The sequence below is a fragment of the Anopheles stephensi genome, chromosome 2 (genome assembly GCF_013141755.1).
Source record: "Anopheles stephensi strain Indian chromosome 2, UCI_ANSTEP_V1.0, whole genome shotgun sequence".
NCBI classification, from domain to species: Eukaryota; Metazoa; Arthropoda; class Insecta; order Diptera; family Culicidae; genus Anopheles; species Anopheles stephensi.
Window position 1 is genome coordinate 32213264 of NC_050202.1, and position 15300 is coordinate 32228563.

Genomic DNA, 15300 nt, shown 5'->3' on the forward strand with positions numbered 1-15300 from the left:
TGTTTCGTTTAATTTTCTTCAAGACTCCTTGGCGCGTTTCCCGCGGCACTTTCTCCGAGTGGAATCATAATTGTGTATAGGAACCGCATTCGGCGGATTCCATTTTGAGAGCCGATAAGCAATAATAAATATTTTCATTTCATCCTATCTCACCGTGAAGATTATGGCGTGAGCTTCGCTAGATCCAACATTCGTAGCTAAGATAATATTGTGGTTTGGATTTTCGGCCCAAAATACATCGACGACAGGGAAGAATGTTTGTCCAACGGTGGTCAGCCGCGTCTCAGCACCGTGTTGCCGTCTTGGAGCGAGTCAACAAAGAGGGACGTGAAACCAATCCAGGATCGGAGATGGGAAATTGCTAACTCTCGGATATGTTGCCCTCTCTGCGGGCTCACATACTTCAAGACGAACTTTTGGACAATCGTCCGATGTTTTGAAAATGTCCGCCTACGCCTATGAATCAAATATCGTAACGCCACAAATTGCTACCTTCCAGCCAGCCCGGGAATGGTACTTTATTTGATGGAGTACCCTCGGGGCCATACTGTGCCAATTTGGACCGGCATCCCCAGGAAAAACACACACCGGTAAGCGCACGCATCCAACCGAGAAACAACAACTCCACCGGCACACCGAATGATGATGACTGGCCAACAAATTGAAAGTGTAATATTTTTCTACAGCCACGTCCACGGTCTGATTGATGGGGAACTGGGTCAAGAGTTCTAAGCAGCAGGCGAATCTGAGAACCTCACACAGCAAACAACACCGTGATCCGGTGTTGGTGATAAAAATATAACGACCTGATGATAATGGTCGCTCGGGCACGGTCGTGGAGCTATCCTTTGCGTGGAGCTGAGTTTCCCGAGCTGAAGCCGGTGTTTGTTTTCGTGTCAATCGGTTTTGATTGAGTACTGGAAGCACCACCACACACTCTCACACGGCACAGTCCCACCGATCTCGATGCAGATAACGTTAGTGTCTGCAGAGTGTTGGGAAACATTGCTGAAGCCAAATATTTTACCAAAACTGGTGGAAATGTGGTGAACTGTGGTGAGATAAAGAGTTTGACGAGTTCTTGTTGTTATACCGCGGGAAATTGGAAAACTGGAACGATGACGCAAACCCGGGAAATTGAGTGAAGTATCCTCCCTCAAACCAGCTCCGACTCAGTCCTTTCCTTCCTTTAGATTTTCATTCACCAAATGGAATTGTTTTTTTTTTGGGGATCGAGAAATGGAATTAACTTTCTCTCGGAGGCATAATTTTTCCCCCTTCGCCATAGTAATGCTTTCAGAGTACTTACAAGTCTGCGCATTGTGTCTCATGTGCTTTTGTTTTTTCCGTGCTGGTTAAACAATTTTTCGCTTGCGTTGGCAGTAAGAACCTTACCTGGAAGAAGAAAAATAAAAAGGGCATAAGAGAAGGCGAGCGTGAGAAACGTATTACATTCAAAATCAGTTCTGCAATCAGTTTCTGCTAGGATTTTATTGGGTTTTACTGGTTTTCCTCCATTTACAGGGGGTGGGAGGGGAAATTAGTGATAAAATGGAGAGCGAGAGACAGGCAAAGGAATCGTCAAACCGAAACAAAGACCTCCCCATCCTCGTTAGCGATCCTCGAACCCAGTCAGCACGGAAGCAAAAGTGGCTAAGCAGCAGAAATTGGAATATAAATTAAACCCGGCCACTTGCTGCCTCGTTTAAGCTGGTGCGATCGTCCCGGAATATTTTGCGTTTTAAGGTGCTGCTGCTGCTAGCTGGTGTGTTGTTGCGAACGTACGCGAAAAATTGCACACATGCAAATCTGGCCCGACCGTCAGGCTAACCAGGCGAAGTAAGAAGAGAAAATAATAAAAACACAGAAAAACAACAGCCGGAACTCCGGAACCCGGAAGAAGCCAGGCCGTGGGTAAGGATTGGCTCAACGGACCAGATGTGTGTGTGTGTGTGTGTGATACACCGTCGCGTTGTGCGTTTTTTTTTGCCGTTGTGTGTATCGCCGCTCTCTGCTTTTGTTGTTGGGTAAAACCGAAAAATTTAATTTTCCGCCTCGTTAGGCGAACAGCAAAAATCTATTTTCCTACCAGCACAGAAGGAGTGTAGAAGCGAAACATAAAGCGAAAAAAAAACATACACACACAGGACAACCCAGATTTATCCACGGAGCTATGGAGTTGCAGAATGGAGGAGAAAGTTGCGAAAAAATGGCAAAGTTTGGTGGTGGTGGCAGCATTTATTTTGCTGTTCCCGGACCAGCTTTCCTAACGATGACAATCTGCAATCGGATCGGTTAAACCAACGAGAGAGAGAGAGAGAGAGAGAGAGAGAGCGAGAGTATGGCCATGCGGCGGAACACAACAGGATGTGTTATTTTTTCGCTTTCCCAGTGCAATTACTACTAACCACCACTACTGCTATGTGCTACTCTGCTCACCTATCTCCCTATGGTGGGATGGGAGCGCCACGTAAAATCTTGCCTTGCGAAGCATCATACGCATGCAAAACCAATCTTACTACCGACGTCGAGAAAACACAGCACAGCGTTGAGGTTGAGGCGTCAAACGAGCAGAAAACAATCTACTCGAAGACTTTGGGGTTTTTTTTGTTAATGTTCTTCGGCGTAATCGAAGAAATCTACCACCAAGAAGGCATGGCGTAGAAGTCCCCGAAGGCGACAACACAACACAACACGCCAACAACAGGACCAGCATAAACCGGGGTGGTAAAACAAACCGAACGATTTCCGAGCGCCTGTTACGTGCGCCTGAATGGTATGCAACCGGCACGACGTGCCTGTTCAAGGGAAGTTCAACGAGCGATTTCAATTTGTTTGTTTCCGATTTCCAATGGGACGTTCGTGTGTGTGTGTGTGTGTGTGTGTGTGTGTGTGTGTGTGAGGGTTTTATTTTGCTTTTCCTATTACAAGACCGAACCAACCACTTCCATGGTCATGGTCCACATGGTCGGCCTGGCATATCATTTAAAAGCACTTCTGCAGACAATTGACAAGTTTACATGTGCAGCTAAGCACCGGCATCGTTTGGCGCGTGTAGCATCACCCCCCGCTCACGAGAAATTTATGCACACATGTTCGCCCGGATGCCTTTCATCCGTAGAGAAAAGCTGGTGCAGCACCATGGAAGTTTTGGTCCTTCTCCGCTCGCCGTTATGCATAATGACGGCGGCTTTCCTTTCGTCCAGTGCCTTGCGCATCACGCTATTAGTGTGCAAGTGTCCTCCCGTACGTACTGGGGCTGGTTTCTGGAGACACCTTCACCATCTTTTTCTGCTGGACGAGCAGCGCTGGCTGGGTCCAGCTGCGGGCAAAGCGATAAAGTCAGGAGAGTTAAACGTCCATACTTGTCCCCGATAGGAGCAGGGGGGACCTTGGCGGGGAAGCTTTTGGCTGTTGAATTTTCATTGCTTCATCATCATAATCATACGAGTTTTAGAGCCAGCAACGGTGTTTCAACGTAACGATGTGGGCCGCCCGCCCGTATGTTTGACGTTGCTGACGCCGACGCCCGGTTCTATGGTTTTATTTGTTTGCATGTTGTTTTCTTTGTACGTCCGCAGATATATCCGCAAGGATATTCTTTCTTCCCTTGGTGCCATATTCCACACGTGCCGTCTGTTCCGTCTGTCCGCGTCATCCAGAGCGCACTTCTTTTTCGTTGTTCCGTACGCTTTGTGTTGCAGTTGGGGGGATTCAGCCAACATTTTTTTTTTTGGGTACGAGCCCATCCCTCCGGTTGCTGAGTGGGGCGGCGGTACACATTCTTGCCAGACGTCATCACCATCGGCTGCAGGTCTTCTACGCTGTTGTTCTTCTGCGCCCGTAAGGTAGACAACACGATGTCATTCTTGCTGACAGCAGCCAACAACACCATTGCAGCTGGTATGTTTCGTTCGCAAGCCAACGACACACACACACACACACACGCATACCCCTTTTGACTGCTGGACGGTGAGGGGTTTCATATCACCGTGGCAGGAGCGTGCTATGTGGAGAGAAGAAAAAAGAGGCGATATGACGCTTGGGGCTGTGCCCAACAACCCAGGCAGGATAAGCGTCAGTGTGAAGGGAATCCATGTGTATAGAAAATGCATAATGCATGTTGTGTTCCCGCCACTCCGGTCCTGCTCCTCTCCCTGTCTCGGGCAAGTGAGGCCTTGCTTGTATGTGACCAAAATGACGTTCCTCTGCAACTACGGGATATGCAACGTGTTTTCTCGTTTTCCCAGAAGGAAAAAAAGGAAAACGAGCCATGCAATGTAAATCGTTCCCATCCAAGTCCAAGGTATACGCTCGCTGCTCGAAGTATGCACCACATGCAGGTTTCTTTGGGACGGAGATTGCTGTTTCTTGGGCGAAAAGAAAGCTGCTGCTGCTGCTGCTACGTGTCTAATCACAGTGTGCCAGGGTCTCGGGGTTGGTGGGTTTTTTTACCTTAAAACGGGTTCTTTGGCTCATCTGGCGAAATGCTACTAACAAACCCATAGTCGTGCCCCCGGATGGGAAACGTCAAACGGGAAATCGAGCGTGACAGGGGAAAAATTGGGATTTGCACTCCTTCATGCGTTTGCTGCTGCTGCAAACGGTCGTCCTCAGCCGAGAGAAGAAAGGATACCCGACCCGGGACGGGGCTTTCCCGTTCAAGCGATCCTTCATTGTGTAATGGTTGCCGAGCTTGCAGCACCGCAGATTCTGGGCGGCACTTGCCAGCGCAAAAGGTTATGCAAATGAGAATCAATTCCAAGTACCGAGTGCTGCTTGTTCGTAGCAAAAGCCCCGATACCGGGATGCCGGCGAGCGATCGAGAACAAAGCGCCTCTAAATGGTGGTTTGATTCGGCACGAAAAGACACTTTATTCTTGACGGCCGGCGGTGGTACAAGTGGCCACCACCGGGAGCTTTTCTGATGATCTATGAACCGAAGACGTATCACACACACACACATTAACCAATGAAGTCATAAAAACTTTCGATGGTTGTTTTATTACTCGTTAAGGTTCGGTGGAATTCTGCACCAGAGCAGAGTGCTTCATTTGGCAAGTTTGCTTTGCTAGAGTTGGGTTGGGATTTTTTTTTTCGTGTGTGTGGATAAATTGTACTTTAATACTTTCCCGAGACGCTTTTCCAACAACGCTAGGTGTGTTGATGTTGGCCGTTCGCTACCGTCGGGAGGTTAATAGTTTCCATTTCCTGTGTCACTGCGTTGCTCGGGTGTCAGAAACGGCGCGTAAAGATGAAGATGAAAATTTCCTTCATCACTAACGCCATCGCCATCGCCGCCATCATCATCATCATCATCGTCGTCGCCAGCCGTAAAAGTTGTACATTGGATGAAGAAGACAACGGACAACCGCCAGTTGGAACGATTTACTGTTCGCCTGAATGGATGGCACCTTGACGACACTCGATGGCGAAGTATGGTCAAATCGTCCACTGCACCCGTTGGGACAGAGTGGTTTGAAAAATATAGATGCATAAAAAGCACGGCATGTAATGATCAGGTGAGACGTGGGGACGAGTGTTTGAAATTTTTTAAACATCTACAGCCCCCTTTCTGCTTCCGCTATGACAACGCTGACAGCGCGGACAGCGCCAACGACGACGACGACGACGACGACAACTGGTTGACGTTGGATTACTTTTCCTCCATTTTGTCACTTTGTGTGATGAAACTCGCTGTGCGCGATGAAAAGTGGGAAGAAAATTTTTATGGCATGCAATCAAAGTGCATTACACAACACCTGCCACCTGTCTCCCCACCCCGGGCCAGCGTGCTGTCGTGATTTTTTATTCAATTGCCGTTTTTCCTTTGCCCGGTCGCAACAGCCTCGGTGAGCTCTGGGCCCGGTGCTAATGTCCTTGCAAAGAATGCAGCCTTTAAGAACGCGACTGCCACATCGTGGCGGGCACCCAACCCGCCTTTTATTCCAACCGCTTTCATTTCATAATGTTCTAGCTCGTTGCTGGCGAGTCTTCTCTGTCTCGTTGCGGAGTTGTCCCGCCGCTGTGGTGAGACTCGGTTGTGGCTTTTGATTTTCCCACTTACTCGCCGGACGGGGCTGATGGGGCGGTTGGCAGTAAATGCTCGTGGTGGCTCGTCGTAAATGAATATGCCACTGAGAGAGTTTGGAAAAACGGTAGCGACGAAAGCTTATAAAAGAATGCGCTGAAACAAGCAGGCAAACCAACCGGGCGGCGGCTCACGACCGAGCGGAAATTAGATGAATTTTAACGACGAGTGCAAGTAGTTGGTAGTTTACGGTGGTGTGCGGGTTTATGCTGGCGATGGCCAAAACCGGGAGTTCACATAGTTGCGGTTGGGCGCGCACGGGACCCAGGAGGTGGACTCAATAATTTTGCCATTTTCATCGTTCATCGTGGTGTTTTTATGCGGTGCACGGTTTATAGAATGTTGCAAAAAATAATTAGCTGTTTGCAACATTCAATTTTGCAAAGTTGATCACTTTTACGAGCAATTTCCGATGGCGATGGGTTTTCTGCCGTGGCGAAGCAGCGCGTCTTTTGTGGGTCGAAGAAGTTGTGTTGGTTTACGTTCATTTGCTCGGTAGCTTTGTTTGACCGAAGATTCAACCTTAGCTGCTCAGAAATGCGTCCAGAGGCATGTGTTTGCTCTGCTGCTGCATTGCATCGCACACTTCCGCTATCATTAATCGCAACTTCACGTTGAATGCACCACTGAGAGGAAAGGAAGAAAAAATAAGCCATCGACGAATCGACAAAACAAAAAAACGAATATCGTGTTCTATTTTCCCATTAACTTCACAAGCGGCAAATTTCCTGCCGTTGATCACTTGCTCAAACATCGACCATTTCCTGCCGGCCGGACCCCTGCGTTGGTTGCGTACGAATCGCAACGGGACCGGGCTCGAAGCACGAAAAAAAAGAAACCACCAATGATTGGAAAGTTTTCGCATCGATTTCGTCACACAAGGACCTTCCCACGAGATAGCTCCCGTTTGCTACTGCTCTCCCGCTGTTCGACCAAAATAGGTAATATCCTGGGGTGGGGATGGACCAGGACACGGTGATGAATCGCTCGCCGAAGAGAGGCGAGTTGTGGGTGTGCTGTTGTAAAATGAAAAGTTCACCCAATCGGTTGTTGTATAGTTCTTTCTTTTCTTGCAACTATCATCACCACCAGCAGCAGCAGAAGCAGCAGTGGTATCATCATCATCGTCATCATCTCACCGTTGAACCACCCCCCCGCAGGGCAATGTACTCAATGACAACTGGCTTTCGTTGTTTGGTTTCCCACCGACTGGAGAAACAGAGAGGAACACACACACACAAAACAATCCTCGTCCATACAATGAAGGAACAACGCTGCAGGCAAGTTTTTCTTTCCATTGCACTTTGTGCAGCCTGCCGTATGAAGCTGCAACTGGAGTAATGTGTAGTATTGGATGTCAAAAAGGAAAACAGGTGTGTGTGTGTGTGTGTGTGTGTGTGTGTGTGTGTGTGTGTGTGTGTGTGTGTGGAGCAAAGAGGAGGAAAAACCCGAAAAAGGGAAAACGGAAATCAATAGCGACCGCATGTGGCCAATGCGTATCGTAATTTGAATTAAAGCTCGTGCATATGGATGAATTGATTTCTTTTTCTCATGTGTGTGTGTGTGAGTAACTTTTTTACATTACGTTACACGTGCGAGTTAATTGGATTTGCGGAAGTATTTTTCTGCTGGTTTTCAACTTCAAGTGCAAGTTACGTTTTTTGTTTAAAGAGCGATTTATAGCTATATCAGCAACTGCCGTTTATGTTAACAGTGCTTCGAAATTTGACAGATAGAGGGCCAGCTTGGTGGCGGCCCGGTGGTAGATGGGACAGTGGGGCCGGTCATCACACGGCAGGACCGGGGCTCAATCCCATCTGAGCCGTACCCTCTTAGTGAGGACTGACTCTCCAATCATGCGGTATCAATAAGCCTAGTAAGCCAAAAATGGCAGGCATGCATGACCTAAGTGGTCGTTAGGCCATGAAAGAAGAAGACGAAGAGCCAGCTATATCCACAATAATCCTGGTCACGGCACCATATGTGCGCGAAATGTTATGGTATGATATTTTTTCCCTACTAATCGGCTCTGGTGTATAGGGCGTTCAAGGTAATTTCAGTCAAAAACCAACATTGTGTGTTGATAGTGAGAAAGTTGGCGAGTAAATTAAGAAAAGTGGATTCCGTCCGAATTGGGGAAACAAATCACAAGTACAATGATGATTTGCACCGGAAAACGGAATAAGGCCATCATGAATGTTCCTTGAACACCGTGAAATCAATACAAAGTTTTGAGGGAGAAAGACGTCCAGCGGTTCGACAGAAAAACTTTCGACAAAATAGCCTTCTATCTCTCCAAACCGGCGTCTCTAGGACTGTTTTGTTCCTGGTGAAGTTAAAAGAGATTCAAATAGAACATCGAGCAACACCAAGATTAATCATTGAAGTAATATCCGTTTTTGTGGCCTTTCACAGGAAGACAGTGGCTGGGACTTGTTCCATGTTCCAATCACTTCAATCATCAGGATAGGGAGCCTCCTATCTTTCAAGCCTTAAAACACTTAAAATAGTAAACAATTCGGTTCGCTGTTTCGAGATAACCAAACTTAAACTTCGTTTCACTTAAAGTTCAAGAGCTGTATACTATCACCAGCATTATAAAACCTTCAACTTAATGCTTTAAGACCACAAACAGACAAACAGATCACCTGTTTCCCACCTCTATAAGTCATTTCTCTAGCGCCATCGATTGACAAGTCTCCTGTATCACACAAAACTCTAATAAAATCGTCATACCGCCAAAGTTTTCACGTTGCACGTGGAAAGCAGACACCGGGTACGCAATGCTGATATCCCATCATAAAGATATTACTTATTTTATTTGATGAAACCTTTCCCCGCACGCGTTCATTGGATGCCAAAGTTTCGTTTCCGTTGCGCTCAGCTCAGACACATCCAGCAGAGTTCCCAGGTGTGGCCTGGGAAGTTTTGTGGAACCAGCCGACCCAAGACGACGGGTATTGGGCGAGCAGAGCACACTTCCCCGGGGGGCGAGATACACACAGAGCAAGCACGAGAGCTAGATAATGCAGCGTAAACTTCCGGGCGGAATTTTCTGGCGGCATAAGTTTGCCAATCGAAAAGTAAGTTTCTTTCAGTTGATTTAGCAAGTAGGTGCGCACCGGCACTCGCTGCACACACGCGAAGATGGCTTCCGGAAGCTCAAGCACCTATTGCCATTAGAAACCGAACCGGACTATCTCCGGGTGGGTGGGCCCGGGTGAGCCAAAAACAAATACGAACCACATCAGCACAAAAACTCTCGTCTCCGGGGAGACCGGCCATGTTGTACGGTTGTGGTACTACTGCGACGCGCAGCGTGTTTGCTTGTGAGCCAATTGCCATTTTCGGGAGGGGACGGGCGTGGTTGGTTGGATGGCGGGCGGGCGAATCCTCACTGTTCGGCGAAGGATCTATCCGACTAATTAGTGAGAGACACCATAATCGTTAATGCTTTAATTGATTGCCATTGGGAGCGTTTGCGTTTCGTTGATTGCTGTTATTATTGTTAGTGGAATTATTATCGCTGTTTGTTTGTGTCCTTTGGGTCCCGCGGAACCTAGGTGCGCAGGTCCAACAAGTGTCCAGCACAGTGGTCTAGCTGCTAGTGGGGCCGTTCGAAACCGTAGTTCTACAAGACAATCTTGTTTTGCCCGCGTGTAAAGTGTGTCCAATCAATTCCAGAAAGACACAACGCTAACGCCCTACCGACCGGACGACCTTGACATTATTATGATGATCTCATCAGCGAAGTATTCGTTCAGGTTCGGAAAGTATAATAATCATTGGTTTTAATTTTTACACCACCACCGCCACGTCAGAAGTCATTAAAAACTTTTGTCCCTGCACAAATTGTTCCACGAAATGGGGAACTTTCCGCATCAGTTGTCGTTGCTCTGCGTGGCGTTATCTGGCGTTACTGGTTGATGGAGGAAGCTTTAAGTTGATTTAAAGTAATACCACCGGTAATAGTCGCATTAGTTTTATCGATTGCTCGGCGATACATTGAACAACTTTCCAAGGGTTGTGAGCTCTTCCTAACAGAAACTGTACGGTAAGATAAGTTTAACTTACAGTGCTGATCAGTTTTAAACAAAAAAAATCAAACAGACGATGTCAAGTGTAGTCAAAAGTTGTCCAAGAAAACTAGCGTTACGGACCCTCGCAAGGGACATTTGTACTGAGATTGTGCCGTTGATTGCTGGCGCTACGTATCGGTGGAAAAGGTAGCTTCCAAAGCATAACTTCGCCTCTCATAGGACTTGCGGAAAAGTCGTACCTTTGAAGCGTGTTTGCGCAAGGTGAGCAAAACATACCGGCACATACGGTAAGGAAAACTTAGTTAGCAGGAAAAACGATGAATGAAACGCTGTTGTTCGAGTTAGGTAAGAAGCGTTGACCACACACGGCCATCCACCACCATCGACTGGTACCCAAGCACGCTGTTGTTCATTGAACCGTACTGCAACGAGCATACGGTAGAGCTGCAGCAACAAATTCTATTTCCCCTCTAGTGTAACATACCACAGGAAGAAAAAAGCAATGGCTCTACCATCGGAAGCAGCTTTTGTCCGACGTCCAATGTCGGATGGTTCAGGGCAATATGTTCGTATCGATTGCATATTTAAGCTTTCACTCGTTTTTCGACAGCTAGGAAGATTTTCCGAGAAGCAATGAGCTAGAAGCTGTGGCGTTGTATCGTTTTAAAGCACAGTTTAGTAACAGGAGAGTCCTGTCGGAACACACTGTCGGGATAAAAGGCTAGCTGGCAACGCAACGGCCTGGGTGGAAAATATTAAAACAACATCATGCTACAGACAAGAACCGGCGCTACGGTTTCGTTTCGAGAATCTGTGGAAATTGTTTCGGGATTTGAAGAGGTGATTACTGCACGGATTGTTGGTAGCGAGCGGAAACGGAACTAGGTCCGTTTCGGTGGTAATGCAGTTGTAGTGTTTTAGAATTTTGAGGCATGAATTTATAACGAGCCAGGAGAGAAATTCGCCATGACAGAGGATGTATGTCTAGTCTTTAAGAATTGGGTATTTGTATTTTAACATGGATAACGCTTTGTCTAGCGATATTTGTTCGAAATAGGGGATTGGGATAGTCATGTACCATTTGTCGGCATTTAATGTAAATGTGAGGTTTCGTATTTAAGAGTAAAGTGACGTTGTATTCCAACCAACGCTACAAACCCCTCTCTTCAGATCTTCGATATATACCTACATGAAAGGAGCACCATTGAAGAAGCTCTTAAAAATGCAAATAATCTGAGAGAGGCAAACCGTAAAACGTTTAAAAACTTCCCTCTAAAAACTCCGTTCTATCCCCAATTTCAGCCACTGCTAACACGCCGGCTGAAGCTTTCGAAACTTCGCCTTTCGCCCGTGAGTCTGCGTCAATATGAAACGTGCTCAAACGGGGAGAACCGCCTTGCAAAACCAGTTGATTGGAACAAACAGTTTTTCTCGTCCGGCTACGTTACGCGGCTGGCCCGGCTGGAGCAAGCGTCTCACTGAGAGCGTCTGACCCCGTACGGATAAGATCCGTCTCTCCAGGTTTTCGATAGCGACACACAAGGGTCCACTTCACACCACATTCACGGCGAAGGCCAGAAGGCACAAATCGAAACATTCCCACACGTCCGTAACTAATCACGGTACGGTGGCGAGCAGTCCCGGGGGTATGCGGTAACGGGTATGCGCGCCTGAACGGTATGCAGTACGCTTTGCAGCAACGCGTTTTTGGTGAGCAGTGTGCGGAAAATTTTGTGCGAAATGCTGCCTAGTCGGCTAGCTGTTTGCTGCTGGCCACGCCGAACGCTTCGGGCAAAAGTTCCCTCAAAGCCGCAAAGCTCTTCCACCACGATTTTCCACGCGCTGTCAATCCTCTTATCTACAACCACCGGCACCCTCGGTTTCAATTCCGTCCGACCGGGTGGGGGAGGGGGGAACTCTCTTTGACAGCCGACGAACGGGACACACACACACACACACAATCGATTTCCATGACTCTATAATCGGATAAACAAACAAAATAATGCTATTGTGGCAATTTAGATGCGCCTGATTAGATATCGGCACCGGCGGCGGCGTCACTGAATCTTTCTCACACTTTGTGGCCGCCGTCACAGCCGTTGGTTGGTTTGGGGAAAATCTCAGCAGCGACAATGTGCGTGCGCGCGGTCATTTGTCGAAGGTGGTGGCGTTAGAAAACAAAGGCAGCGATGGGAGCTCATGAGCCGTGGTTAAATGCGTAGGGGACAAACTTTGAATGCATAACAGATAAGACAAACATGGAAGCGAATGGAGCAGGCAGCACTAATGGAAGCGGAGGATGATGATAATCGTCCGGAAGTGGTGGTGGTGGTGGTGGTGGTGGAAGCCATAACCAAACAAGGCTTTTAACTGAGTAGATAAAGAAAGTTACCAAGTCTGGAAGTGGGTTACACATCAGACGAGAGGTTTTTTTTGAATCGTTATTATTACCCCGGGATCCGGGAAGGGTAATATTTGGAGTCGATTTTTGTATAGGATATCGGAGGCACAAAGTGGAAATCATTGCTAGCAAGTAATCAACCAGCAGATAGCGCGAGCGAGTTTTCGTGTACTACATGAAAATGGAAACTCGTCAAGGAGAACTTGGGGAGAATGGGGGAAGCATTCCAACTAATGATGACAGAAAAATAACTTCAAAAATGATTATCACCCGCGCCTGAATGGTAGGCAACACCGGCAAAACCGGCGAATCGTGCGGTGCGGGCGCGTTCGATCGTTCCCCGGTTGCCTAGACAACTTTCCGACACTGATTCGCGCTAATGCTGAGTTCGGTTTCTGGGAAAATGTTGTTGCCGTCGCGCGCGTCTCTTCCTCCTGGGGGTGCTCATAAACTGTGACAGAATTGTGGTTTGAAGAAGTCGGAAGATGAGCCAACCCAACAGGCAGCAGGTGTGGTGAGATGATGAGAGTGAGGTTCGGGAGGCGTCTGTGTGTGTCACTGCGGATAGAGGCCGATACAACAACTCAGCCCACGCCACACCACACCACACACACACAACCACCGGGTACACCGCAGAGCAATCACGCAGAGTATTTAACGCAATAAGCATTAAATTCAAATTAGTTTCACCATTCATCTTTCTCGCTTTAGCCCATACGCTCGTGGTGCTTCTGCTGCGTCGGAAGATTGTGAGCAGACACACAAACACAGAGCGAGACAGTGAGGCGAATCGAAAGACGTCCAGCTAAAAGATGATAGCAGAGAACGCGCGTGACAGGATGGGGCCGGATCGTGAGGAAGAAATTAGACAAATTGAAATTGAGAGATAAATTACACTCGCTCGTCCATTAACAGCAGCGCCCGATGGCGGGTTGGATGATGGTCGGAGGGATGATGCTGGACACGCAGCGCCCTGACCCAGCGATCCAATGCACTTAATCTATATATCCACCGCCGCAAACGATCGGCTGCAAGACACTATGGACACTCTGCAGGGAAATCGGTCCCGGTTTTTGGGGGGGGGCCAACCAAGCAATTTGGAAATGTTTGTGGAACATGGCAAAAGGGACATTTAATGTGTGCCAATCACAAATACGCAGTCCTGCACCATTGCGTCACTGATTGGGGCTGTATTGAAAATGATCATTTGTGGTCGAATGGTGCGTGCGGATAAAATATGGCATGCGATCGTGGACGCTAATACGCCGCTCGTGTTCCACCTCGTCGTCCGTATGAAAAGCTTCAAAGCTTCCGGGCCTTTTTGGGGAAAAGGATTCGTGCGTCACTGCTGATTGTATGCAATTGAAGCCATGCAGACACGCACACACGCATCCGTGGCTAGGTGCAAAAGAGCCGTTAGCCGGTCTGCTTCCATGTGCGCGGATGTACGATGTTGGAAGTTCGGACGCGTATTGATTTCGCTGCTGCTAGTTGCTGAGAAGGTTCGGAAGGCAGAAACCAGCCCATTGACCACCACCATCACCGTCCTAGTTTAACGGAGCCGCTGAGAGCGGAACGGCAACAGCGATTCATCGTCATTGTGACATTCTCGCTTAAGAGACCCGATTGAAATAGTGCTCCCCAGTGGTGGCGCGACCCTACTAGGACGTGGTTCCGTACGGCATCGGATTCATGGGTGGGTAATTTATTTCAATTTAACCGAACGATTCTGATTAATTTTCTTTATTGAGTTTAATCAGTGTGCGCGCCCATCGGTTTCGTCGCGTTGGTTCGATCGAATCGCGTACGGCGCCTTGGCTAGTTTGGTGTTCGGCTGGCGCCAGTGGCCATTTGCACAGTCGGCGTGAGGTTCTCTTCTTAGAATTGTAAAACCAATGTCGTACTTGAGCAACGATCGCTTTATGAGGCTGCTTATTGTCCCCCTTCGAGTGTAGCGAGTTTCGAGCAAACATACGATTGTGGTTAGCGTTGGTTGGAAGCGGTATGGTTGGACAGGAGAACCAAAAAAAAAAAGGCGGGAGAGATTCTCCACTGGTGATGGATTACCGTTCTCCATTACTAGTGGCGTACTTTCATGGTGAGGGGGGAAATAGTTTTAGTTTTCTGCTTTCAGCATTAGCTCCTTAGGCGAGATCGTCATTAGCCGTAATTGCATTAAGTGGCGGTTTTAGCTTTTTCATTTCGCTTAGAGCGAATTAGCAGGATTTGAGTTGAGCAGCATAGTTCCGTGCTAAGTGAAGAGCAAAGCAGAGATAAAAGAACCGATTTTGGTTAAACTGGCGAGAGCTAAAACTGAATGTACTTAAAGTTGCTTAATGCAGGATTATTTTTGTCCTTGAAGATTGCAGTAAGAATGGTTCTAAAACATGGAAGTCATCTGCTTAGGATAGAACTGATGATTGAGCAACTACCCTAGTGCTGCAGGATAGTTTCCAAATTTTAAGAGCATTTATTCTCCCTCGTGAGCTGATTTTGATAAACTGTTTGATTAAACTTAAAGATCTTTTTCGCACACCCTATTCCCGCACACAAAAGCGACACAAAAAGGGGTGGAAAGCGCTTGCATACAAACAAATGTTAATGGAGCAATAAAAACCCTCCAACCAAAGTCAATGGCTCCACACAGTTTTGCCTCATCATTTTCCCATAATTTAGCACAACACGTGGGACACACTCATTATTTTCACCGTTGCCATGCTTCTTTCCTTTAGCTGTGCCCGAAACGCTTTCTCTCTCACACACACAGT

The 15300-nt window shown here is 47.6% G+C and overlaps 1 protein-coding gene across 4 annotated transcripts in view; it reads right to left on the reverse strand.

The window, feature by feature from the left end:
* Nucleotides 1-15300, reverse strand: part of LOC118505273 (matrix metalloproteinase-2) — a 288477-nt gene that overhangs the window by 45159 nt on the left and 228018 nt on the right. The window contains exon 1 of one of the 4 annotated variants that reach the window (XM_036040839.1): nucleotides 1310-1346. The exons of the other annotated variants lie outside the window; for them this stretch is intronic. Within the exon in view, the coding sequence (XP_035896732.1) occupies nucleotides 1310-1331 (22 nt within the window). The 5' untranslated portion in view covers nucleotides 1332-1346. Of the gene's footprint in view, nucleotides 1-1309; nucleotides 1347-15300 lie in introns of those variants that run through there. 4 annotated transcript variants of the gene reach the window in all.